The 25389-nt window shown below is 49.7% G+C and overlaps 1 protein-coding gene across 2 annotated transcripts in view; it reads right to left on the bottom strand.

Annotated features, from left to right (window-relative positions):
• Window positions 1-283: 283 nt before the first annotated feature.
• Window positions 284-25389, bottom strand: part of TSPAN2 (tetraspanin 2) — a 41785-nt gene continuing 16679 nt past the window's right edge. For both annotated transcript variants that reach the window (XM_062192026.1, XM_062192027.1), the window contains exons 3-8: window positions 17243-17340; window positions 15856-15930; window positions 14523-14621; window positions 13288-13359; window positions 8627-8710; window positions 284-4022 (exon numbers count right to left, since the gene is read on the bottom strand). In XM_062192026.1, coding sequence (XP_062048010.1) covers window positions 3957-4022; window positions 8627-8710; window positions 13288-13359; window positions 14523-14621; window positions 15856-15930; window positions 17243-17340 — 494 coding nt within the window. In that variant the 3' untranslated portion in view covers window positions 284-3956. The remainder of the gene's footprint in view (window positions 4023-8626; window positions 8711-13287; window positions 13360-14522; window positions 14622-15855; window positions 15931-17242; window positions 17341-25389) is intronic.

The raw sequence follows: 25389 nt of genomic DNA on the forward strand, positions 1-25389 counted from the left end.
AAGGCCAATTCCAATATTAGCGTGACTTGCATCTCAGGCTCACAGGAAGACATAAGGACTCTGAACATTAATGTTCATGACTATGAGCATTAATATGAAGTTTCTGAATTAAATAGAATTGGGAAACATATCAAAAGCTATTTATTAATTCAACAAATGAATGTGTTCAAATAGGTAAATGGCATAATACAAAAGTATCTTCAGTTATGCATGATTTTTAGAAAACTTTTATAATTTTAAAAACTCTTTGAGTATTAACATAGTAAGTATGATAGTAGTGATAATCACTAACTGCCGGGTTGCTGAGCGCTTTATATTGATTATTCCTTTTAATTTGTTTCTTCTATTTAATGTAAGTGAAAACATCTAATATTACACAGAAAAGTGAAAACTCAACCCTAAACCAAATTCAAATCCAAAACTTTGAAAGAGTTTCTGGCACATTAGGCAAACACTTTAGGAAACCAGTCTGGCATGTGCTTGGCAAAGTTCAGGATACATTACCTTCTTCTCCTGCTTTCCGTGTCCCAGGAAGCACCTTGTGAATGGTGGATTCCTGGGCTATGCTCTTCCTTCGTTGTTACAGTGAGAACACACCAAAACAGTTACATTCTGGATTTGTGACGTCCATTCAGCTTTCAAAGGCCACTGGCATATAATACCTTACAGGTATGTCTTATAGGAAAAAATGAAGAGTTGTGTTGAAAGACAGTAGAAGCTTCCATCACTCTCCAAACCTACCTTTGCAGATTTGATTTTGATGAGCCTCAACTAAGATGATGCAATTAATCTACTAGCTTCTAGAACCCAAGAGTGCTTCCTCCTAGGGTTGGGTAAAATGAGGCTGCTGGAATCCTGAGAAGCTGGAAGTCAGAGTGGGTGGAGCCAAGGGGGCCACGAACCAGGAAAAGCAGGTGCAGGGCACCTACCGAAGCCCTGGTGGCTGCCTTGGGACCAAGGAAGCCACCTTTTGCCTGTGATGTTTGTGAATTTACTTCAGAAGGGAGAAAATGCTGTCTCCTTCGCATCCATCTCTCACCAGCCTCATTCTCACCCAGCCAACCCTATTAGCACTGCTCCCAGGCAGAGAGGAACAGCTACTATTGCTGATGGCATGGGGGACCACCCTGTACCCTGCCTCTATGCACAGTTTTACAGATTGAACCACAGATGACAAAGGGACTATTCTAGAGAAAAGAGGGATAATTTGGGTGAAAGAATACTAAGCGAGATACAACTATGTGCAATGATGGTCCTTAGGGTGTTGTCTTAAGTCCAGCTCCCAAGAGTAACATTATAGGAGGGCTAGAACTTGGCCTCATATTTTACCATATTGTTTGGGTTGATAAGTAATTGGACATTTAGACAAGTTGTGTGAAAGTGTACAGAGAGCTATGATAGGATTTTTAAGATGAAGCAAACAATTCTGGTACATAGAAAATTTAATTTGAAATAACTTAAAATATTTCATCATCGGCACCAGAGGTTTAAGAAAATGTTTGGGTCTGATCTCAAATTAGGTCACATAAACAGAGATAACCAAAAACTTATGAATATGGTGTATGTGTACACACACACGTACATACACACACACAAACATGTATACATATATTCAAATGACATTTGTATATATTCAACAGATATGTATTCAAGATATATATATAGATTCAAGATATAGAGGGATTATAGATCTATATATAGATATACCTGCATCTGTATATTTACACACACATACACACATACACATTATAGATATCTGATCTCTGTGTGTGTGTGTGTAAATATATTATAAAATGTACTCTCACACAGTGGTGGAATTCTATAATTCTACTCATAGCACATAGTTTGGAAAGCTCACTTCCAAGAGGGGCACACTAAACATTTATGGAATAGACTCTTACTCTCCCACTTAAAAATATTTTAAATATTAATTTATTTCTATTCTTTCACTCTTTACTCTGTGTACTTCTTTAAGGTTATTCATTCATAGAGGGACTGACACTCTCTTTTGTGGACTCAGAGCCCACTCTGAGCTGGCGAGAACCTGAGTATACACTTGAACCTGGTTCTGCCTCTAGGCAGGCAGGTGCACTAAAGCTACTCAGAGAGACGGACTGTCTGCTCTTTGCCCTACAGGTTACATTTCTCAGCTTTGGGGTGGGGGTGGGGGTGGGGAGGGGCCAACATCTGTTTCATGAAGTGATTTTCGTCTTAAGATATCTCTGCCTTTCAAATAAATAAAATCTGAAAAAAAAAAAAGATCATTGTTTCTTTAGCTATAGTAAAGCACAGTAAAGTAGCCATGCATAATGAAGTTTTTAGCTTACTTCCAATCTGACTTTTTTTTTTCCTCCCCTAGAAGAGTTTCCTCCAAAGTTAGTAGCAGTAGCAAGCAAGGCAGAAAAGGAAATGTGGTCCTCTATGGGAGTGCGACTGTTCCCAGCAGTCTCTTTAGCAAACGGCTGTCACGTTTCTTAGGAGCGTCACGCTCCCCGGAGACCCCTGTTCTTGCGTGTGCAGAAGAAGCACACTTGGGGATTTCCCAAGTCCTCCACACTCCCACTTCTGTGTGGCCTTTATAAATGCAATACAAAAATCCACGATGTATTAAACGTAACATGTTGTTAAAAAGTACTGATAAATATGCTCATTTAAATCCTAAATTTGGGTTTAGATATTTAAAATCGAGCATGAAGACCAAAGCAGAATCTGAAAATTATATTTTCATAGAGGATTTGCACAGAAAGAACACAGTTGTGTTGTGTGTGTGTATTTTTGTTTCCTTAACTTGCGTCTGTGCCATGCATATGACTTAGAGATGTTTTTCTTGGTTTATTTTGCTTTGGCCAAGGATTCTCATAATATTTGAATTATGAAGGACTGGGTTTTAATTATTGTAGGTGGCAAAATCTGTAGTTCTTAATGTATGAAGAACTCTCTAGGTGAATAAATAGGAAAAATAGAAAAAATTAGGAAAATATGTAAACTCGAGTTATGAGGTATTTCAAAGATACAGTGTCGGGAAAAATTCTCTTTCCCGCAATTTGCAACTGCTAGATCTCTTGCTTTAGTCTTTCTGCTCTTCCATCTTGGAAACAGAAGAATCTGAGATAAAAGCCCTTTTGAGGATGTGAGGGTTGCAGTAGTTCAGAGCAGAGTCATAAAAGGAAAGTAATAAAGCAATCAATCTTTACGTGTCTTTGTGTCAGAACAAAATATTTCCTTAAAAAGTTTTTTTTAGTCCTAAAAACACTTTTACAGCGCACATGATTGTCTGTGTGACTACTCTTTCCAGAGGGAGGTTTTTGTGTTTAAATACTAGGAAAGCATGACTTATTCAAATTAGATTTGCCATGCTATATTTAGTTTTGCAGATGTGTTTAGTTCTAAAACTATGGTTGCTTGTATTCTGGGGAGGGAGAGCATGTATATAAAAACATTCTAGGAAACCCAATCAGACACAGGCAATTTTGATCTAGAATCATCTCCCAATTGCTGCAGCTTATTGCCTCTGTTAACCAGAAATCCCTGGAGTCTCTGTATCTAACCTTTGAAGGCTACGGTCTGAGAAACTGACACGTTATCAACTTTTCTGAATAGCCAAGAATTTAAAGTTTCTCAAAGCATTTTTTTTTTATCATTTTCTGCTAGTTAAATAGGTTGTTCCTCTTAGATAACAGGAATTAGGAATTCCCAACAAGCAGTTTTTGTTGTGTATAATGCATATACCAGAAACACTCAGCTCACACATGAATATGCTCCTAGTCAACACACGTGGGTACTCACTCAAGGGGCAGACCAGCACTGAGCCACACACACACATGTGCAAAGGTACAGTTAACAGCAAATTATTATAGATCCTAAAGTCCTTCGAACATTAAAATGAGCTGGAAGACAGCAATGGTGACATTTGTAGCAAAACTCTGGGTTGTGATTTTTGTGTGGAAGTAGTGTTGTCATATCACGTCTCGAGAGTTTCGTATTGCACAGCACAGGACCATGCTGAATATCATGCCAAAGATCTGAAACACAAGGAACCACTTGTTAGGGACCTGCAACGCATGCTGGCTGATAACCAGGTCAACAAATTGCCTGGGGGATTAACTCAAGTTAATAAGCAATTATAACCCATCATTACTCATCATAAATGCCATTTTCCTCGGCCAAGGTTGAGGCTCAGTGAGATAAGCTGCTGCCTGTGATGTGGGCATCCCGTATCAGAGTGCTGATTTGAGTCCTGGCTGCTCTGCTTCTGATCCAGCAATCTGCTAATAAGCCCAGGAAAACAGCAGATGATGCCCCAAACACTTGGGCATCTGCCACCTACGTGGGAGACACGGAAGCAGTTCTGGGCTCCTGGCTTCAGCCTGGTCAACCCTGGCCATTGGGGCCACTTGGGGCGTGAACGAGCAGATGGAAGATTTTCTCTCTCTCTCTCTCTCTCTCTCTCTGCTTTTCAAATAAAAATAAATAAATGCATTTTCCTATGCATTACTTAATGATGGCTACTGAGTGAAGATGTCCATATTGACTCTGCTTGGAGTACACTTATTTTTATCACTAACAAATAACAAGGCTCTGATTTAAGAAAAGGACTCTGTTTCCGACTTACCAAAAAGTTCTTACAGCTGTGAAAGACTAACACACTTGGTTGGGGGATTTTATATTTCAGGTTAATCCTAGACCTCTTTTACATATGTAAGTATTTTGGAAAATATTTATAACAATTCCTCTTTTAAATATAGTTGTGATGCAAGTAGTTTTGTTAAAAATGTTAATTTATCTTTTCATTAGTAGCTAAAATACATGTTTCTTTTTCAAGATGACATTTAAAAATAACTCGAATATAGCAGCAGCAAAAACATAATCCTGCAATTACAAAAAAGAGCTAAACTGGAATCCATAATTAAATTTGTCTTGGGGGCCGGGGCTGTGGCATAGTGGGTAAAGCCGCTGCCTGCAGTGCCAGCACCCCATATGGGCGCTGGTTCAAGTTCCGGCTGCTCCACTTCCAATCCAGCTCTCTGCTATGGCCTGGAAAAGCAGAAGATAACCCAAGTCCTTGAGCCCCTGTACCCAAGGGAGACCCCGAGGAAGCGCCTGGCTCCTGGCTTTGGATCGGCACAGTTCTGGCTGTGGCGACCAATTGGGGAGTGGACCTGCAGATGGAAGACCTCTCTCTCTCTCTCTCTCTGCCTCTCCTTATCTATGTGTAACTGACTTTCAAATAAATAAATAAATCTTAAAAAAAATGGTCTCATGTTTACAAGTGTGATTCTGAAATAAATACTGCTATGCAGGTGTCTTGTAAGCTTTTGGTTTAAGCATACACATGCACGCACACACACGCACACACACACACGCGCACACACACACATGCACACATATTTTTTCAGTTGTGGAAAGCTTTACAAGTTATATTCCATGCACTTAGAAAAAAAAGGGGGGGGGAGTCCTTCAAGAGACAACCTGCCCTAAAAACCAAAATACTCCCGGGTCTATGAGGCAGGCAGAATAAAGGCGAAATAACTGGGTCAAAATGGGACTCCTGAGTAAGCCCAGAGCATGTGATATTCTGCAGCAGCTGGGAACATCTTCAAGGTCGGCCTGTTGCGCTCCTTGGGACTAATTTCACCACAAAGGTTTAAGAAATGGGACATTTTAACACCATCACGTGCATTTCGGTGACATCGTGCAAAGGTGACTCCCCGAATGACCTGTTAGTGAAGTAGTCACTAGTAATTTGGTCACCAGGCAAGTCAAGCCCACCAGAAAGGAGGCCAATATTCAAAATACCATGTGTTATTTTCTAAATCCACTCAAATTATTTACTTTCGACATAACGTGTAGCCGCAATGTGAGATGTCTAACTAAAGGAAGTATCTCCAACACAGTTTCACCCAGAATTCCCCAGACATGGAATAGCCCATACCAAGAGTCATTGCTCCTACATCAGAGCCTTCAGCTGCTACATGCATGTGGGTCAGGCGCAGGGACACTTTAGTATTAGCCCTGCTCTTCAGTTTGTATCATCTACGTGCAACACTAGCTGCAAAACACGCTGTTCAGTGGGGACGAACTGCGCCTCTTCAGTTTTTCAGGTAAGTTTGGATCCCTGCTCTTCATCATACAAAGACAGGGAAACATCTGTATTGCTTAAAGAATCTTCCAAGAGCAACAAAACCCCCTCACACTCCAACCAGCTTCTGCAAGTAGTCTTCTATTGTTGGAAAATCATTGAATTCTTCTAACAATGATCGGATATTAAAAAGTGGGGCATTTCTTTATTCTCTGTCCATTTGCAAATGATGCTGCCCTGTTTAACCCAATACTTTTCTCAAAGCATAGAGGCATCTGAGGGATGCTATTACTGACTCCTTCCAGCTCCCACACAGTTCTCCAAGAAGCCAGATCAACGTTTGGGAGAAATCAATATCCACTTGCACGGTCTGAACCGAAGGAATCCAAAGGACCCTTCTTGCTGTCAATCATTTACCCTCCAACTGCGCAGAGCTGGGGGAACCCTCTCTGTGGGTACCATTTCATCAACACTACCAATGTTTTGTTTGTTTGTTTGTTCGTTTTGTTTTTAACAACCGCTACCATAACTTTCGGGTTCTCTCTGTTCCATCCTGGGATCAGCAAGGCATGGATGACCAATTGTTTTGGGCGGTCAGGGGCAGACTTAAGTGAGGACAGAGCCAGGAGCAGGATTTTAAGCTCCTGGCCAATGGAACTCAGTCCCAGTGTGTGGCAGGGGAGACACCTAATGGATGCTGTTAACTGATCATACTGTGCACCTCTCGCCTTACAAAGAAAAGAAGGAAAGCAGCCTGGGGGCACAGATGTGGGACAGCTACCCTCATCCTGGCTGTACGCTGCAGGGTGCCCTCCCTGAGAAACTTGGTGTCTCCGCCTACGCTGTTGGAGGTCAGGTGTGATGAGGAAGCCACCCGCTGAGATGTGAGGGGAGTCGAGCTGGTACCTCCATCTTGCATAATGTTTTCAACCCCCCTGCCCCAGGATTGTCCTTGGGACTTGCAAAAAGACAACCAGTCTAGCAACTAGCTGGGTGGGGAGACCCAGGGATGTGTCCCTGGATTTGGGGATCCTCAGCTTAGCATTTGTGCCACTGCCCTGCCCCTCCACTTTAAATACAGAAAAGTAGCTTGTACGTCCCCTGAGGACTGTTCATTCATTGATCTCCTCACAGCTCCCACAGCCCCATGCACTGGTTTAGGCTATGAATGAATCTACATAGAGAGCTGCAGGCTAAGTGCTACCTTAGCACGGGTTAATATCACCCAACCTCTAGACGACGGAAATCACCTCTTAGCATGTCTCCCTGACCCCAGTCTTGCCATCCCACCTCTCCTCCATCCTGCACCAGAGCCCCTCCCAACCCTCGAGCCTCCTTCTCCTTCAGGATGAAGCTTAACTTCTCAAAAGGGCACCGGAAGACCTCAGTCGCGTGGGCCTGAGGCCCTCCCCAGCATCATGGCTCGCTCCCCCGCCGCACTCATTCACCACTGTCCCTCTTCCCCACACTCTTCTTTTGTGCTTCAGAAGCAGTGACCTCCTGCAGGCGCCCGGATGCCCCACGCTGCACACCATCTCCTACGCTGCTTCCTTTGCCTGGAGTCTAGGAACACAGAGCTGGCATTCATTATTGAGTGCGGTATGTTCCAGATGCTTACACAAATTAATTCGTATAATATTTCCTGCGTAGTATCCCGCTCATTTCTTTTTAAAGTTCACTTTCATCTACTTGAAAGGCAGACACACACACACACACACAGAATCTTCCATCTGCTTGCTTATTCATTCCCCAAATGCCTGCAATAGCCAGGGCTGACCCAGGCTGCAGCCAAGATCCCGCAACTCCAACTGGGTCTACCACATGGGTGGCAGGGCCCAAGCACAAGAGTCAACATGTGCTGTCCCCCAGTCTGCATTACAAGAAGCAGGATCAGAAGCAGAGGAGCTGAGACTTAAATTGGCACTCTGATATGGGATGCAGCTGTCCCAAGGTTACGCAGTGGCTTAACCTGCTGCACCACACCAATGCCCGGCCCTGTAGCAGCCCATCTGGTAGTTACAACAGTCTTATGAGGTCGGCAGAGTAAAATCTCCATTTTCCACATGAAGGAACTGAGGTGTAGAGAAGTTAGGAGAGTTTCCTCCAGTCCAAGGGCTGGTAAGTAGCGGGACCAGGAGCTGAAGCCAGAGCTCGCCCCATTCATCACCACGCCTCTTCCAGTTGTACGGGAGGCAGACCCACCTTGTGCTCCGTTATTCTGAATTTCTAACAGTAGAAAGAGATCCAGAATGGAACAATCACTCATCTAGGTTAAAATGGGTGGCCTTAGAGTGCGAAGTCACCGCAGTAATCAACTCAGGGTCATAATTAAGCAAAAGTTAAAATTGTATCATATTTTAGAGGGCTAATTATTGATACATTTAATTAGATTTGTTTGTAGAACATGTGCCGTGGACAAATGTCCTTGTCCATTCTGAGAACTCTCTTCTAAGATACTGCCACATCACACTTGATAAGAAATAAGATTTTTGCAAAGGTTCAAGACATCTCAGAGGGTGAACATGGTAAGTTCTGGAACTTTCTCACCGTGAGACCTGCAATCCCAATACCGACAATTCCGATGAGCTGGAGTTTAATGCTGATTATGGTTTCAATTTCATCAATGCAGTTCTGTTTTGGGAAAAAAAGTGAGGAATAAAAATGGTTCGTATGAACATTCCCTGATCCGGTCCATTCCTCCTCTATAGGTCATCTTGGCGTTAACCCATGTCAGCTTCTGTTCTTTTGTAAACCATTCCCCTTGGATAACATCATCCTGATAGCCTTCAATACAGATGTGGTTGAGGGAAAAAATATAATCCTCTCCTTTTGTCGGGATTTTCCTATTGAGCCCAGCGGCTACTTCAGAGCTGTGAAATCTGCCTGGAGGAAGCAAACTATTTCTCTAGGATCTGGAGCATTCACAAATTTGAGGCCTTTTCCTTACTTTCATCAAAGAAAAATAAGTAAAATATACTTAAGTAATAAGTGTTCACTTTTTGTACCATCACTGACAGTTTGAAAAGCTTTCTATATAATTGATCCACTTATTAGACAGAGTAGGCATTACCTATTGAGACGCTGAGAAGTCTGTATAGGTTCACCCTCAACAAAGCAAAACCAAGCCTTGTGATACAGAGGACCGCTCTCTTCTATGGTTGCTGGGCTGGGCTGGACTGCCTGGGTTCCTATCCTTGTGCCCATAACTGGGTGGTGGTGGAGGGGGACATTGGGTAGGGAGCAGAATGGGTAACCTGTAACTGCTATCAGTTTCCCGAACTGAAGAAGGTTCTACTTAGAGCCCTCTTGAGTAAGGGGTGCCCCCAACCCAGCTGTGCCCAAAGGCTGCTCAGGTCCTTTTGCCTGCCAACCAGCAGCTTTTTCTGATACCCATGGAAGCTGCACCGAACACTGCTCTCCGGAGTCTCCAAGTCTCATTCATCACTCATCCCCTCAACAGTCAGTTCCTGCCTCAGACCCTGCAATGGGGTCGTGTGTCCGGAGACAGCAGACACGGCTTCTTCTGCACTCGGGGAGCTCACGGTTTTGACGGGGCCCCGGACTCACATAGGAGAATGATGATACCTTCTGGCCAAAGTTGGAGAACCACCCGGTTACCTAGTGGTACTGGAGAAAGCGGGAATCCACCGAGATTTTTGTGCAATGGTGGTCACTGTGATGTTATTCATAAGAAGAAAGTGTTCAAAAGACAGTAAGAGGTTGCTTAAATAAACAGCAATCCTCAAATTCTGACAGCAGTTCCCCCAACCTTCCTCTGTACACTGTGATGCGCCCTTCCTTCGGTGTCATAGGGAATGAGCTACGGGGGGAACCAGGCAGCACCAGGCCTGACTTTCTTTCCTCCCCTAAGAGCCACAGAGGTGCCCTTCTCGGCTCTGGCCTGCCTCCCCCGCGCATACCCATCACCACTTACTGTTTGGTCCACCCTGTTGGAGTTCCATTCACTGCTTTGGTAGACCTCCTTGGCCTCCCACCACCCCACACACACCGTCACTTTTTCTGCCTCTCTGCCATTGCTCACAGCGTCCCCTCTGCAGACAGCACCTCCCCCCGTCCCCCGCCGAATGCGGTGTGATTACTTTTCATGCTCGAATGTTCCGTGGAGACATCTTCACCTCCAGCCAGACCTGTACCAGTCCCCCAGCCTCCGGCCTCTCCTGAGCACCTTCCCCTCTGTACTTCCATGGCCCCATGCACTCGTCTATTATTGCACTGTATCTTTTGCAGTGTTCACCTCTTGTGTTGACTTCAAGTTCCCCGGGATTGGGAACATTTTCCCATTTAGTTTTGTAGCCACAGAGCTTGACAGGAGCGGATAGTTGGTAAATCCTGAACCAGCCTTGGCAGCAGCACCTGGCTCCTTCCCTTGCATCTGGCTGCCCCTCCCACTTTTCTTGCTTGTCACCTGCTCTGTCCACCCTTCAGTGTTGTGTTCTGCCCTTGGCCTTCTCCCTTTCCAAATAAAATAGGGTACATCCATATCTATAACCTTAAGATTCTTCCACGATCTGAATGTGGTTTGTCCCCACAGTTTCCTATGTAGAAGCCCAGTCCTCTGTGTGGTGATGTTACGCAGTGCAGGGGCCACTAAGAGGTGGGAGGTCATTAGGCCACTGGGGGGAACCTTGAAGGGACCGACGTGGTCCTGTGGGATCCCAGTCGCCCTTGGACTCCTGTCTTGCCATGTAACCTCTCCCTTTCCCACAGACTCCACCACCATGGTACCAGGTGCCATGAGGTCCTCTCTAGAGCTAAGCAAAAGCTGGCACCACACCCCTGAGCCTCCAGGATTGGGAGCTAAAAAAAAAACCTGCTTTTCGTTTATAAAGTGCCCAACCTCAGGCATTTTGTTATAGTAATGGAAAACTAAGTACAATTCCCACAAACTACTGACACTCAGATTTCTCTCTTGAGCCACAAACCATATTTTCCAAGTGCCCATTAGATATTTCCACGGGCTCCCAAAGTCACCATGTCAAACTCGGCATTCATTTTTACTCCAAATGGGCCCCGTTTCCTGTACTCCTCAAGTCATTAAATGGCACCAGCAGCTCTGTAGGCGGTGCAGCTGAAACACAGCGGCGGATTCCCCCTCTCCTGCTATCTAACTGGTCACCGGTCTTGTTGATGTTACTTCCTAATGGCCTCTCTGCATTGCGGCTTGTCCCTGTTAAGGTCTTGTGGCTGACAATAAGGAGAACTCTTCATGACTTGTCTCCCCAGTGCCAGGCCATCCACTTCCAATCAATTCGCCACACCACCCTGGGACAAATCAGTAAAGGGAAAGTCCAACCCTAGATTCTGCTTTCTACAGCTTCCTAGGTGAGCAGTAGGAAGGTTAGACTCTTGGATGTGCCAGGGTGTCTGGGGCCCTTCAATAATGAGCTCTTCTTGGAATGAATGGTGCCCATGTCTCACAGGCACTTGGGGCTTTCAGCCACGCCCCACTGCTGGCACTGACCTGAATATAACTACCTATTCTTGCTTCCAGGCCTCTATCCAATCCCCTCTGCCTGGGATATCGCACCCTCCCCCACTGGCTTACTCATTCTTCAAATCTCAGCCTAACCATCATCTCAGGGCAGTGCCTGTGGACCCTCCCTTGCAGGCCCCGGTGAGTGCTCTGTGCTCCCTCTAGTGGTAGCCTTAACTGTGACTTTAGCTCACCTGCAGATCTCCATGGCCTGCCAAGAGTGCAATGAGGGTAACGCTACGTCACGTTCATTTCATGTTGAGTGTTCAGTAGAAGATTCAGGACACGAGGAGGCATTAAGCTCACCCGTCCTTTTACAGTCAGCTGCCTGAGAATCTCTCTCATTGCCTCCACAGCCCCACCCTTCCCTCCTTTCTCATGGTTTGCCATTGCTTTCCCCAACCACTCCACTGCCTATTTGGCCTATGTGGCAAGGGGCGGTCACAATCTTCGAAGCAACAAGCCCACCAGCCACTTTCCGTCTGCTCTTACGGGTCCTGTCCCCAGTGCTGGCTTTACAAGCATACCAGCCTCCCCCTCAGCTTCCAACACAGCAAACACCACCTTTGGACTCTCTCTGACTCTAACTCTTTCCCCACAGCCCCTTGTTCGGGCTTCTTGTCTTCAGCTTACCCCTTAAACGGCAGAGTCCAGACTCTGCCTTGATCTATCAGCTCTGCTGGGCGTTCTCATTTGCTCCTGTGGCCTCAATGCTCCTACTGCCGACGTGCTGGGATTCCTACACCCACAGGCACTTAAAGTACAAACTGGACGCAAGCTGAAAGATCTTCTGCACTCACTGTACTGGCCTCTCTCAGTGAGAGGAGCCTCACTGTCTTGGTTACCCAAGCAGGAATCTGGGACTCATAGCCTCCGCCCTCTCCCTCACCTCTTACAGCCAGTAAGTCCCCAGTTCTGGCGATTCCACTTCCCAAGCATCTCTTGACTCTATGCCTACTCCGCACCCCAGCCGCTGGTGAGCTGTCTTACAGGGTGGTCACAAGCACCACCTATGTGGTCTGCCGGCGTCAGGCTCCAACCTCTTATTCTGCCTTTCACACCAGAAGCCCAGCTACTCTTTCTGCAGTGCAAAATGGATGACATCCATCTGCAGCTGCAAAATCACGCCTTTGCTTGTCCCTCCCAAACTCTCCTTCCCCATCCTCTCTGGGCCCCTGTTCTCCTGCAGCTTCTCAGCGCCATGCCCCCACACCTGCTGCTCTCTGGGCCTGGAATGACCTTGCAATACAGCTTCCGAATCCCGTCTTCTCCGGAGTTTTCCTTACTCTTCTGTGTTGCCCCCGTGCCCTGCCATGGCCATCGCCCTTGACTGGTCTGCAAGGTTGCTCAGGGAAAGGACCGTGTCTTTTTTCATCTTGGAGTTCCTAGTAACCGGTATGGTGCCTGACACGCAGCACTTAATACACGAAACACTTACATGCTATGACGTAAGGGAGGCTGCGGTGACACTGCTGAACACGCACCCTCCAGCCCTGGCCAGCTTCATGAATACCCTAAGCAAGTGGCATCCATTGGCAAGTCAGCTACCATCATTCTCCAGGGCCCCAGGAGACGGGCCGCTGCATCCTTGGAGGAAAGTGAGGGACCCCCCACAATCCGTGCCCTGGAGGTAGAACCTCAGCCTCCCAGCCTCCATGGAGGCCAAAACCCATCTCAGAGTCCAGGTCGGGGAGGAACCCTGGTCACAGCTCACCTTGTGGCCTAGAAGCTCCTTTGGGCACGTGGGCTGGACCTGTTCAGAGCTCTCTTTCCCACAGCACTGAAACTAGAGAGTCAGAAAAAGAGACTTTAGGACAGAGCCTGGGGAAGCCGGCGCTGCGGCCTGAGCGTCACCCTGGAGGACTGGGGCTGCCCAGCGGCAGAGCAGCCACGAGGCCCCGCACTGCCACGACGCAGGCTGATTTTCCTAGAAAGAGAGCAGAGAGCCGCATAATCACGCAAAAACAAGACCTCCACTCTTCTAAAGCCATCAGAGTTTAACAACAGGAAGTGACTCAAGTGAGTGTGACTTTGTAAGTTGCTGCTTTTTAGCTGGAGGGAGTCGGGGCCTTTCGGTGGCTTCTTCCAGATGGGGAGTCCCTGAAAGTTGCTGGGGAGCTGGCATTTTAAGAGCCTAGGGAAGGGCTCATTAATCCCGGGCGTCTGGGAGGCAGAGGAGAAGCTGAAAGACCAGACTAGGAAACAGGTGCCTGCCTCGGGCTGCGTGCCGTGACACCAGGAACCTGTGTGCTGGTTGATGCCCTCGGGGTAGCTGAGGCCAGACCCTGGGAGGGGGGAGCATGCCCTGACATCCTGTCATGGAGGAGGAGGTACCTGAAAACCCTGGGGCCAGGAGCTCCCAGCTATTTGTCTGTCCCAGGAGTGGAAGAAATCAGGGTGACTATGGCGAAGCCTGTCGCCCCGCGAGCCTTCCTGGACTAACTGCAGCTCTGGGTGCTCCATTGATGGCACAGTCTCTCAGAATGTTCCAGAGGGAGAGTAGCTCTCTTCGGGCCCCTTCATTTTACAAAGGGGATAGCTGAGTGGCGATCAGGGAGGCCCAGCACCTGCTCAGGATCACAAGGCTGAGCATGGCAGAGAAACGGGTCTTTGGGAGGGCCTGCTTCCTGCTTGCCTGTGTTGCACGCAGTGGTGTTCTCTGGGGGAGCCTGGGGGTTCCTGGGCTGCTTTCTCTGTGCTCCTGACCATGGTCTTTGTTTCTTTTGCGTACTCGTCCTGACTTGCCCTCGTGACTCAGTGTGGCAGGCCCTTTCTCTCCTGGGGTTCTAGAAGCACACAAACCGCCCCTCTCCTGGGAGCCGCACTGGGACGCTGATGCCCGGGTTTACTGAACACGTTTTCAGTCTGAATCCAGGTACCTGGCGAGAGCCTGGCCCAGACACAATCCTCGGGAGATGAGATCTTCTGGAAAGAAGTGGAGCTACTCACGGTTGAGTGGAAGGTGATGAGGGTCCTGTTGCCCTTTCCCTGGTCTCTCAGGTAATCATTGTACGCCTCTTCATATATGGTCTGGACGTGCCGTACAGCCTGAAAACATACCAGGAAAACCGAGGGGCCAATGCGTGGGAAGCAGCCAACACCCTCCTCCCATCAAGAAAAAATCTCTTCTTCCAGACCCTTCAAAAACACCGCCTTTCAAGCATTTGTCCGTATGTTAAGCTCATTCCGCACAGATGGAGCCGATCACAGATTCTGGTTTCTCAGATACTTTTGAGGATGGAAGGACAAACTAACCAAGGGTAATGTTCATGGATTCGAAAGGTTTGCTAGAGTGGAGGCTCCCTAAGCTGTCTGGGCTTCTGCATCAGTTGAACCCCAGATTCCTGGGCTGGTTCTGAGGCCCCGCCGCAGTTGGGACCTATGCAGTCTTTGTACCCGCACTGGCCAGAAGGGCTCAAGTCCCCTAGTGACGTGGTTTAAAAAGTGTTCATCACCAAGGAAGGCTTTTCTCATTCAAAGGTCAAAGAAGGCTTAGAGAACGCTTTGTCCTGGTTTTGAGGCATAGGACCCGTCTCAATTCTAATTCAACATGGAACCAAACTTAAACTGACCTACAAATGCCACCAACTGCTTTAGGAAGATTCCAAATGAGTTGACGCTTGCTTATTCTACATGTTTATCATAGTTTCATCTAAGACAAGTTATAGCACATGGATGAACGTAAAATAGACTAAACTTAAGGTTCCACTTTTCTCCCTCCCTTTTCCTTGCTCTCCATCCATATTGTGTGTTCCCCTCCTAAAGGCCGCTTCCTCTAGGGCTTCCTCTGCTCCCCCATTCTGCACACCTGGGGCTGGGCAGCAAATTCAGATCTCTTCACTAGCAAACAGCAGGTCGGGCTTTAGTCTTTGAGGACCCGGCGGCCTCTGTCCAGGCCAGCCCTTACCAACAAATAAAGGCCGAGAAGAATGAGGACATGTGTGATTCTCCAACCCCTCTCCCTAGTGTCCATCACCTAACCTCCACCCTGTTTCAAACTGGGGACTACCTGAAATTAGAGATCTGCTTAAAAAAATCACGGACCGCTTGATACATTTAATGAAAACTACGAACAATCTCCTCAGAAAAGTGTGTGCACACTCACACACACACACACGCACGCTCTGTTGTGTACATTACTTCTGGTTAACAAGTTCGGCTTAACCTATGATTTGGGGGCCATTTGGTTTTGTAATAGCATTATGGGTATTGATATTCTCATATCCTTTGACATACAGAAAATGCATTAATCATAAAAACATTAGAAGTAATTGTTACTTACTACACTCTTGCCTATAAAAGCAAATACTCCAGTGGTTACTTCAGCAGCAAATATCACCAGTAAGCAGGTGAAAAACTGTAAAGGAGAGAAAATACTAATTTCATTAATTTAATACCTTTTCAATGCGTTTAGCCTCTTTGAACCTTAGCTCCACTGGAAAGCAGCAGTCAAGGTTATTAGTGTGAATTGTTCCAGCAGGAAGCATTTGTCCTTCCTGTAACAACTGAGTCACTTTCATGGAATTCATTCATTCATTCATTCAGTAATTATTTATTGAGCAATTGATTCGGCACCAGTTGCTGTCTTTGGCGCTGGGTATAAAGTGTTGAACAAGATGAGATCCCCAGGCCTCTACAGAGATGGGCTTTATATTGGACAGGGGAGACAGGAAATGTGAATAAAGGCATAAAAAGGGAATAAGGATCTCAGATCGTGCAGTGGAAATCCCCCAGCCAGAACAATTCCTGGCACTGAAGTACTCAATCCATTTCTGACGAGCAGGAAAGCATCTATAAAGATACAACATAAGGCCAGGAGCTAGGGAGTCACTGATGAGGCCTGGGCTTGGGGAAGGGTAGGCCTTGACACCTTGTGGTCTAGGACTGTGTGCATGCGTGTGTGTGTGTGTGTGTGTGTCGTGTGTAGTGTCCTCCTGGACAGATTTCTGTTCAGGCCTTGGGTTTGCTCCGACAGAACAAAGTCCAGTGATGACCAAAACGGATGCTGAGCAACTGGGGGAAGAGAGGAGGGAAGGGTCCCTGCGGGAACAAGTCAGAGACCGCACAGAGCCGAGATCAAAGGCAGCAGCCAGCGCGGCACAATCCCGAGTGTGGAGAGTAACCAGACAGGAGAGGCGCCCGCCACGCACCCCAGGGGAAATACCAGATCTCCTCAAGTCCTGCCCCTCTTCTCCCTGCTTTCTCAGGCTCACTGGCAGTTAACATGAGTGATTTTTTAAAGAGACTTCTTGTTAAAATAAGACCAACGAGGCATGTTTGGTTAAGTTATTGATCTCAAATAGAGCGCTTTGCTTATAGACAAGAGTACTTCCCTAGCTCTAGGAACCTTTTAGCTGCCGCACCCACTGTGGAATATTATTTAACAAAAGGGTTGCAACCACTTCTTACAGTGATGAGGCTCTTTTCCTTCCAACACATCTTTGCACGGATGGCCTCATTTTTTCACACTTTCCATGTGAGGCAGGGACAGAGAATACCATCCTTTTGCAAACGCTGGACACAGGAAGGCTCAGGGAGATGGAGTGAGGCCAAAGTCCCAGGGAGTCCTGAGGGGCTGGAGCTGGGGGCCCAGTGTCCCAACCCTCTTCAGACTGACCCGCCTCCTGCCCCTCCCCCAACCCCCCTCCCACTCCCACTGCCCCACTTACTGATCCCAGCACACACTGTGATTCCCGCATGGCTCCACAGCACCCGAAGAACCCCACGGCCATCATGAGGGCCCCGGCTCCAACCAGCACATACAGTCCTGCAGGGGAGGAGGTGGGGAAACCATCAGAGCCTGGCTGCGACCGCGCCCACTGGCACCAACAGCACTGACGACTCCACCACCATGGCCATCTGCACACTGCAGGGCATTTGGGCCATGGAGCGTGCTTGCCGTGTGCAAGGCACACCTTAGCCCCCTGCACCTGCACACTGACCCTGTGATGCAGGGGCTGCTATTATGCCCAGAGCGGAAAGCCGAGGCATGGGGAGGTGAAAAGACCTGCTCAAGGATTGGGGATCACGTGTGACCATCTCCCAGCGCTCACGCCCTCATGCTGCGCCAGGCCCTTTCCAGTTCAGATTTCTACCGCCCCTTGCCCCTGCAAAGGGGGCGGTGCCACCGTTCACCTGAACTTTCTGAAACTGAGTCCAGGCATGGTCAGGAGCTAGTGCCAGAGCTGGAACGCAGACCTGGGCCTTGGAGCTTTCGCTGTGCTCTGGAGCCCACAGCTGTCACCACCAGGCACAGGGCGGGATGCTGGGAGCGGGCAGACAGAGCGGGAAGCTTTGCTGAAGGAGGTCACAGCAACAAGGCCTGGTTTCCTGTGAATTTGCATCTTCGGGGGCAGCGCCATAGACACTGCACACCCAGGCGGCTTCGAGTCTTGCACGCAAACTGCCAATGAGGGCAGGAGGGCGGCGATACATCCCAAGGACACTGTTGCTCCTGTAGTATTTGCTCCTTCCGCTGGGCGGTATTCTGAGCACTGGCCCAGGTTTAGTAGTTTAACCTTCAGGACAACTCTGTGTGAAATAGGTACTTTTAGTGTCTCTGTTCTTCAGACAAAGGAACGGAGTCCCCAAAGGCTAAGCAGTGCCCAAGGTCACAGAGCTGGTGTTGGGCAGAGCTGGAGGAAAACAGCTGTGGGCCTCAGAAGCCAGGGCTCCTCCTGGCCACGACTCCATCCTGCCTCCCTGGAACAGCAGCGGCCCGAACGCTGCCAGTGGGAATTCCATTTGCTGCCTAAGCCAAGGCCCAGAACACTTGTTCTCTGGGAGGAAGACGGCGGCAGATAGGCTCTGCTCCGAGACGGAGCTACAGCCCAGCCTTGCCTTGCTTCCTCCTCTGATCCTGAGATAAGTTAGAACACAATACAGGACCTGGCACTGGACTTATTTGGAATCATGCTAACAGCCTCTATTTTTTTTTTTTTTTTTTTTTTTCATTTTACTCCTGTGAGTCACCTGGAAAGCACTCCCACTTGCTGGGGAGGGTGGGGCTGGCGTCTGGCTCCGGCAGGGAAGCCCTGAGCCCGGCACTCAGGGCGCTGCCCGGGGCTCCCCTGCGTTGCTGGCAGTGGTTTGTGGGCGGATCTGTCTATTCAAATACAGCCAGAGCTGCAAGCCAGGGGGCTGGGCTTCCTGTAGCACCCAGATCTGTCCCCAGGGTCTTTTCCAGGATTGGGTGAAGCCCAGCTGCTAGGTAGTGCTGGGGGTGGGGGTGTTATTTCTGTCCTGCTGTCTGGCTCTGCTACTTCCTGTCTTTCCCTTTTCTCTACAAGAATTTCACAGGGAATGGATGTGGTGGTAAGAGACAGGATCCGCATCAGTAACAACAGCGCTGGCCCCACTGCTTGGACACCTCATTGTTTTCAAAAACATCTTTACTTTTTTCAAAGCTCTTTCATGTCCATCCTCAGAACAACAGGAGGAGTGGAGGCAAGCCGGGTTTCTGGAACAACTGGAGGGCAAAGGCAAGGGGCGTGGAGGCTGCAGGCAGGACTCCCTGGGCTGAGTGGTAGATATTTGGGAATAACCGACTGGATGAAGGGACTGCACCAGGGACCCTGCATTTGGTGCCCACCCAGAACGTCCAGCGGGTGGTTAACATGGCCACTGCCTCCCCGTGGCAGCCTGATACAGTATGCAGGTCCTGCGCCGAGCCACAGCCTGGGGACCAGTCCCCCGGAGTTCTTACCCATTCTGTGCTCCAGCCACGTGGGTATCACTGCGATTGGACCCCCCTACACACACACCAGCTCCTCGCTGGCCTGCGTCTTTGCGGTTCACATATTTGTCTCTCTCTCTTTGTAGATGTCACATCCAGAACTTTATCTGCCCTCGGTGGGCTCAGCCCAGTACAATGCCAAGTTCTCAAGCAGTGTTGGTTGGATGAGTGGACAGAGGCAAAGGAAGTCGTGTTGGAAGTCCTGGCCCAGCTGCCTGGCGTCCACCCTCTTTGGGACAGAGGCAGGGGATCCATCCTCACAAACCTCCTCACAGCCACCAAGGGGCTGGGCTCTCCACGGCCAGGCAGACGAGAACTGAGGTTCGCACCCCGAGAAAGTCTGGATACAGGAACAAGGAGGTGCCTCAGGGGCCAGGGACTCAGTGGGCCGTGACATAGGATGCGAGGGGCTCAGAGACACCTTCCACTGTGCATGGACTCCCTGGTCCCCCCAGCAACAGTCTTTGCCTTTCTGAAACAAGGATCTTTCCGAAGAAGCTTGCTTCATTGAACGTGATTCCATTATTAGGCTATCAGAACGTCAGAGCTCATGGCCAAAACAACTTGAACCTGCCCTAGCAGCCTCAACGCCCAGCAAACCTCCATCTCTGTTCCTCCGGGCCGGCTGGCTCAGCCCGGCACCCAGTGAGAGGAGCACCGCTTGTTGGAGCTGCAGGGGCGATCAGAGGAAACTCTGAGAGTGGCAAACCTCCTTGGGCCTGCTGAATCCCCTTCCTGATGTGGCTCTAGCACTCTGTGCAGTGGAAGGCCACCTGTGGCTTCCTAAGATACATTTTCCCTTTGATGGCTTGTCCCTCAAAACACAGCCACTGATGAATCATGTGCAGCCACACTTTAACTCCGAGATGGCTTCTGGGGAGCCCTCGACCTCCCACAGCGGCATATGTGGCCAAGGTCTGACCTCCTTCCCAAACCCCTCATGTTTGCTGAATCCCAGTGCCCACGGTCTGAAAAGGGGAAACCCCTGGGAAACTGCATGCCTATACTGACAGCCAGGCTCTGCCAACAAGAGCTTTTCCTGGACACCTTCTTCCCCGACAAGTCTATCACTTCCTTTTTAGGTTGCAGTGCCTTGATTTTTAAGCTAGGAGCATCACTTTGGTTAACATAGCAACGAGGGATGACCTCCTAGAGGCTTGTTGTCATAAACTCGCTTTAAAATGACTCCCCAGAGTGGGCGTTTGGCCTAGTTTGGCCCATCATCCCTGTGGGAGAACTAATTGAGTTCTGAGCTCCTGGCCTTGGCCTGGTCCAGCTCTGGTTAGTGTGGACATTTGGGATGTGAACCGGCAGATGGAAGCTATCTCTGTCTCTCTGACTCTGCCTTGCAAATAAAAATAAATAAATAGATAAATAAATAAGTAAAATGACCCCTTCCTTTTAGGGACTGGATGAGCATGGTCACAATTTTAGTGGTTTTAGTTTTTTGGCTGTAGGTAGTGGTGCATAATCTGAGAATGACTATTTTCCACTGCCTTCTAACTCCCCAGAATGCTTGTATCACAGTCAGCCCTCCGTATCCATGGAGCATGGGCTCCGGGACCCTCTCAGATACCCAGATCTGCCCAAGAGAAAATAGTGTCGTTTTGCATTGAACCTGTGCTCATCTTCCCATAGACTGTCACTCATCTCTAGATCACTTATAATACTCATACAATGTAATTGCCATGTAAATATTGCATTGTGTAGGGAATGACAAGAAAAAGCTGCACCTGTGTAGTACACAGTTTTTTGCCAAAGTTGGCCGAATCTGCGGATGTGGAACCCATGGAGATGGAGGGACTGCATGCAAATATCTAGGACATAGGCTGGGACTCCAGTGTACGGGAAAAGGGAAGGCTCGAGTTTCCCTCCAAACAACGACGACGGCGAGCAGCAGCTCCCAGCGACTGCATCCTGTTTCACGCAGGGAATGTGCCTTGGAAACCAGCCTTGGTCACCACTGCTTTGCGGTGGCTCAGCCTGCGCTGGGCGGCATTTGCCAGCCATCATTGCTAAGGTGTTGCGAAGCCTCCACGCTACACACAGCCGCTCATTCTGACGTCTGGGCACTCGAGCCACTCCTGGACCTTTTCTGCCTGGAGTCTCCCACGTATTCATGCCCCTCCCGGGGACCCCTTCCCCAACATGACCTCAGAGCAGCAGTAACAGTAGCCCTCGCTCACGGAGGGCTCCCCACCCACCAGGCACTGCTCTCAAGCACGCTGATCCCTCCCAGCTCCCAGCTGCGGGCTCTGAGACACAGAGGAACCAAGTAATGTGCCTAAGACTGCACAGCTCGTGGGGAGCCAAATTACGGTGGCCCCTGGGGGTCGTCTGCTCCACTGTGGGCACCCAGTGTTGGTAGGAACTCAGGGCAGTGGCTTTCTTGGCTAGAAATCTGTTCATTTGCAACTGAAAAATGGCAGGAAGATGTTCTGTCCTTCTTCGTTGACAAAAGTGCATGAAGTGTCTAGAATGAATGATTCCTGGGTTTTCCTCTGATAGTTCAGGGCTGCGAGCCAGAAATCCAGGCCTGCCAACCGTGGCTTTACATAAGTCCTCTTGGTCCTCAGGACTGTGCTCTGCAATTGGGAAGTGAGGATCTACGCTAACTTCTTGCAAAAATGCTCTGTAAGTTACAGAATGGCTCTGCTACCCAGATACTATGGCTGTCAGGTACAACTGAAAACCACGGAGTCAAAAATATTACCAGAGTGAGTCAGAGGTTTTGAAAGGCAAGCCAGGCCTTAATGCTCAACCCTGGAACACTTTCCTTCCATGCTACCTCGGGCCATGGCCACAGCCAGGCTGCGGCGCTCGGCATCCGCCAGGGAGAGCCAGCTGCTGCCAGGCCATGAGCCTGGAAAGCCCGGGGGCTCCTGTTTGTGTGGGCAACCCCTTCGTGGAGAAGCCTGCTCACATCCTCTGCCCACAGACATGACCTCATGCGCTCCAGCCTTCCAGGGGCTCAGGGGGCGGCTCCCCGCTCTGGACTCCTACAGACAAGATCCGTGAGGGTCTACCTGAGCAAGAGGCAGGCCAGCACAGGCCCGGATGTGCAGGTATCTGGAATCTGCAAGACAGGTGTGTGCTGAAGGCTGCCACGAAGACGGCCCAGGAAGCCGGGGGTAAGCCAGGCCCTTCTGCTGCCAGCTCCACCCTTGCCAGGCTCTCCTTCCTCCACCCTAGCAACCAGACGGCACAGAGGCTCGGGACTGGCCTCAGGCCTCGGCCTGGACCCAGAGGCCCTTGCGAGGCAGCTGTTGGCAATAGTCAGTCTGTGCGCCCTCTCTCCCTGTCCTTGTTTCTCGTGTCCTGGACCCTTCTGCCCTGGCCTAGGATCTGCCACACCCATGCCCTGGAGGTCACGTCCAGATCTTTATCACAAGAGGGAAACTCTCTCCATCACTATGGAGAGAGGGGCAAGGCGGCCAGGCAGGAAAGCGTCCCCACAGCAGGGACAATTCTCAGCAGGGCTGGCCCTCGCCTACCTGGAAACAGGGGATGAGACAAAGCAGTTCCCTACAGAGATGGCACTCAAGGCTGGGAGGCCCGGATTCCTTTAGCACCAGTTGGATGTGCCAAGCCTGTTTAGGGACAATCTCTAACAAAGGGCTCCTAAGAGCTTAACGAGCCCGTTGATCTGGAACCCATTCCCAGTAGAACAGAGCACACCATGCCCAAGGACATGGAGTGAGGCTTTCCAGAACGGCCATCTGCAGATACGCCCACAGGGACATCTTCGTGTCCCAGGCAGTGTGCCCAGGGCTTTGGGGTTGAGCAGGGAGAACGAGGAATGTGTGTGTGGAGCCCAGCACAGGAATCCCCTGAGCAGGCTGCCACTCCGTTCTGACGGCTGCGGCGACATGGGTGGGTAAACGCCGACACCAAGGGCATTCGCTTGCCGAAGTCAGCTCTACCTCCCTGAGCCATCAAACCGTCAGAAGGGTGCAGTGCATGGGGGAGCCTGAGCCTACAGCTGGGAAACCGCCGCCAGCGCTTTGCTTCTGTAGCCATCTGGGAAGAGGCTGCCTCCCGGACTAGCTTCCGTCCTGGGCTCCCCTCCACCACCTGCCACTCTGAACAGGGACCCCTTACTTCTGCCACTCCGGTTTTCTCCTGGAAACCCTGGATTACTCCTGCCAGGCTTGGCTCCGTCTGGCACTGACACCTCTTGCAAAGTGGACTCCTTCTTCCCTAGCTTTGATGAGGCAGGCTTGATGATGCTTAGGAACATTTTTGTTTTCCCGTCTCCTTCATGAATTCCTACTGCCGCCGTTATTGGCTATGGCCTATGACTATGGCAATAACGGGTCATTTTTTTCTGTCCTGTGACTCCCTCTTCCTCCACAGCTGCCGGAGTGATCTCCTTGCAGTGTAGTGCAGATCATGCCTCGCCACGAGCTCCAAGCTAACCCGAACGCTCAAGGTCCTTCTTGCTTGTCCCCCCAGTTAGTCCCCAGCATTCCTCACCTGGCTCCCCACCGGGCCCCAGTCTGCGACCCTCGGTGAGAGCCCTCCGCCCAGTGCCCAGTGCGGGCTTGCTGAGTGATGCCCTGTAGGCACGCCTCATGCATCCTTGCCCCTCCGCCCTGGCAGTCCCCGCTCCTCTCCGGGGATCACAGTCCAATCTTTAACATCCAGCACAATTCCTTCCTGCCCTCCCAGTTTAGAATGACCTTGGACGTACTCAGTCCAAGTACCACCTGGTTGGCTTTTAGTTACAAGCACATAAGGCCCACTTGAGCATCCCTTGTAGATGGCTGGGAAGAGCTGGGTTCCGAAGCCTCCTCCAAGGAGCATCCTGAAAACGAGCCACGTTTTCCGCAGACAACGGGAAAGGAGGTTGCTGTGTTCCATGTGCGCCATCCCAGACTCAGCTCACCAATCAGACTCGCTCTAACTCAACCTAGGCCACACCTACCTGATCTTCAAGCCCCTGCACCCTAGGCTCGTCCCAACCTCTGCCTCTCCATGTGCTCTCTCACTCCTGAGCCTGCTGCTGGGTCTGCTCGTGACTGCCATCTGCTATTGAGTCCAAGAATGTCTTTCGTACCGTCTGGGGAGGCACAGACCCCATTACAATGGGATTAAACCTTGGCTGCAGATAACCCAGGGGGCTCTGAGTTGTGACTGCACTAACAGGGAGTGAGAAACTATGGAGACGGGTATGGAATCCGCAGCTCCCGGCGATCAGGGACACAAAGGAAGCCACATTTCTCCTGCCGGCCTCCCTTCTGCCTGTTCCAGCACATCCCCTCCACGGGGCTCACCAACTCCTGGAGGTGACGCTGGGCAAGGACAGGCTGAGCTTGACCTTGGCACAAAGGGGCCTGCTCTAGGGCACTGAGCAGGTTTTCAGAGCCAGCAGGCTCTCAAGGAAGAACACGTGTGTTAGCTTTGGAGGGAGGGGTGTGTACCACCTGGAAATCATGCGAGCATAAAAAAACGGAGTGCTTCAGTGTTGAGCCTACAGCAGATTCCTTTGCATGTTCCTTGTTAATCCTGCACGAGTGTCAGAGGCCCCCTGGAGAGCTGGGGCCCCTCCCAAGGCACAGGAGTGGATATCAATGAGTCAGAGAGCGGGTCTCAGCCTTTCTCCTGCTGGCGCTGATTGGCTTAGGCACGAACACCCAGTGGTGTTCTGGCCAACAAGCTGCATGAGAAACGACCTGGGAGACTTCTGGAAAAGGCTTTACTCATTCATGAAAAGAGCTACGAGAGGTGAAGCTGCCTTTCCTCCTCTGGGTGTGAGGATGCGATGCCCGGAGCCCCTGCAGCTGTCTCTGACTAATGAGCTGAGCTCTCTTGGGACATCCTGAGGATGGAGGAGTTGGGGAAAGCAAAGAGCCTGGGTCTTTCTGGGCTTCACTGAGCCCTGGGCTCACTCTGGAAATTCTTCGTCTCCAGACTTCCTTTACGTTTTGCAACTCTGAAATCAGGACGGGTCTACTTATGGTCATCCAGAAGCCTGGGTGCTTTACAAAAAGCTGTCCTGAGATCTCAGGGACGTGGGGTCAGTGTCCTGCTGCCCCTCTCTGTAGGGTTTCTGCTCCTTTCTCTAGAGGACAGTGCTGC

This window comes from Lepus europaeus, chromosome 5 (assembly GCF_033115175.1).
Source record: "Lepus europaeus isolate LE1 chromosome 5, mLepTim1.pri, whole genome shotgun sequence".
In the NCBI taxonomy this organism is placed as follows: domain Eukaryota; kingdom Metazoa; phylum Chordata; class Mammalia; order Lagomorpha; family Leporidae; genus Lepus; species Lepus europaeus.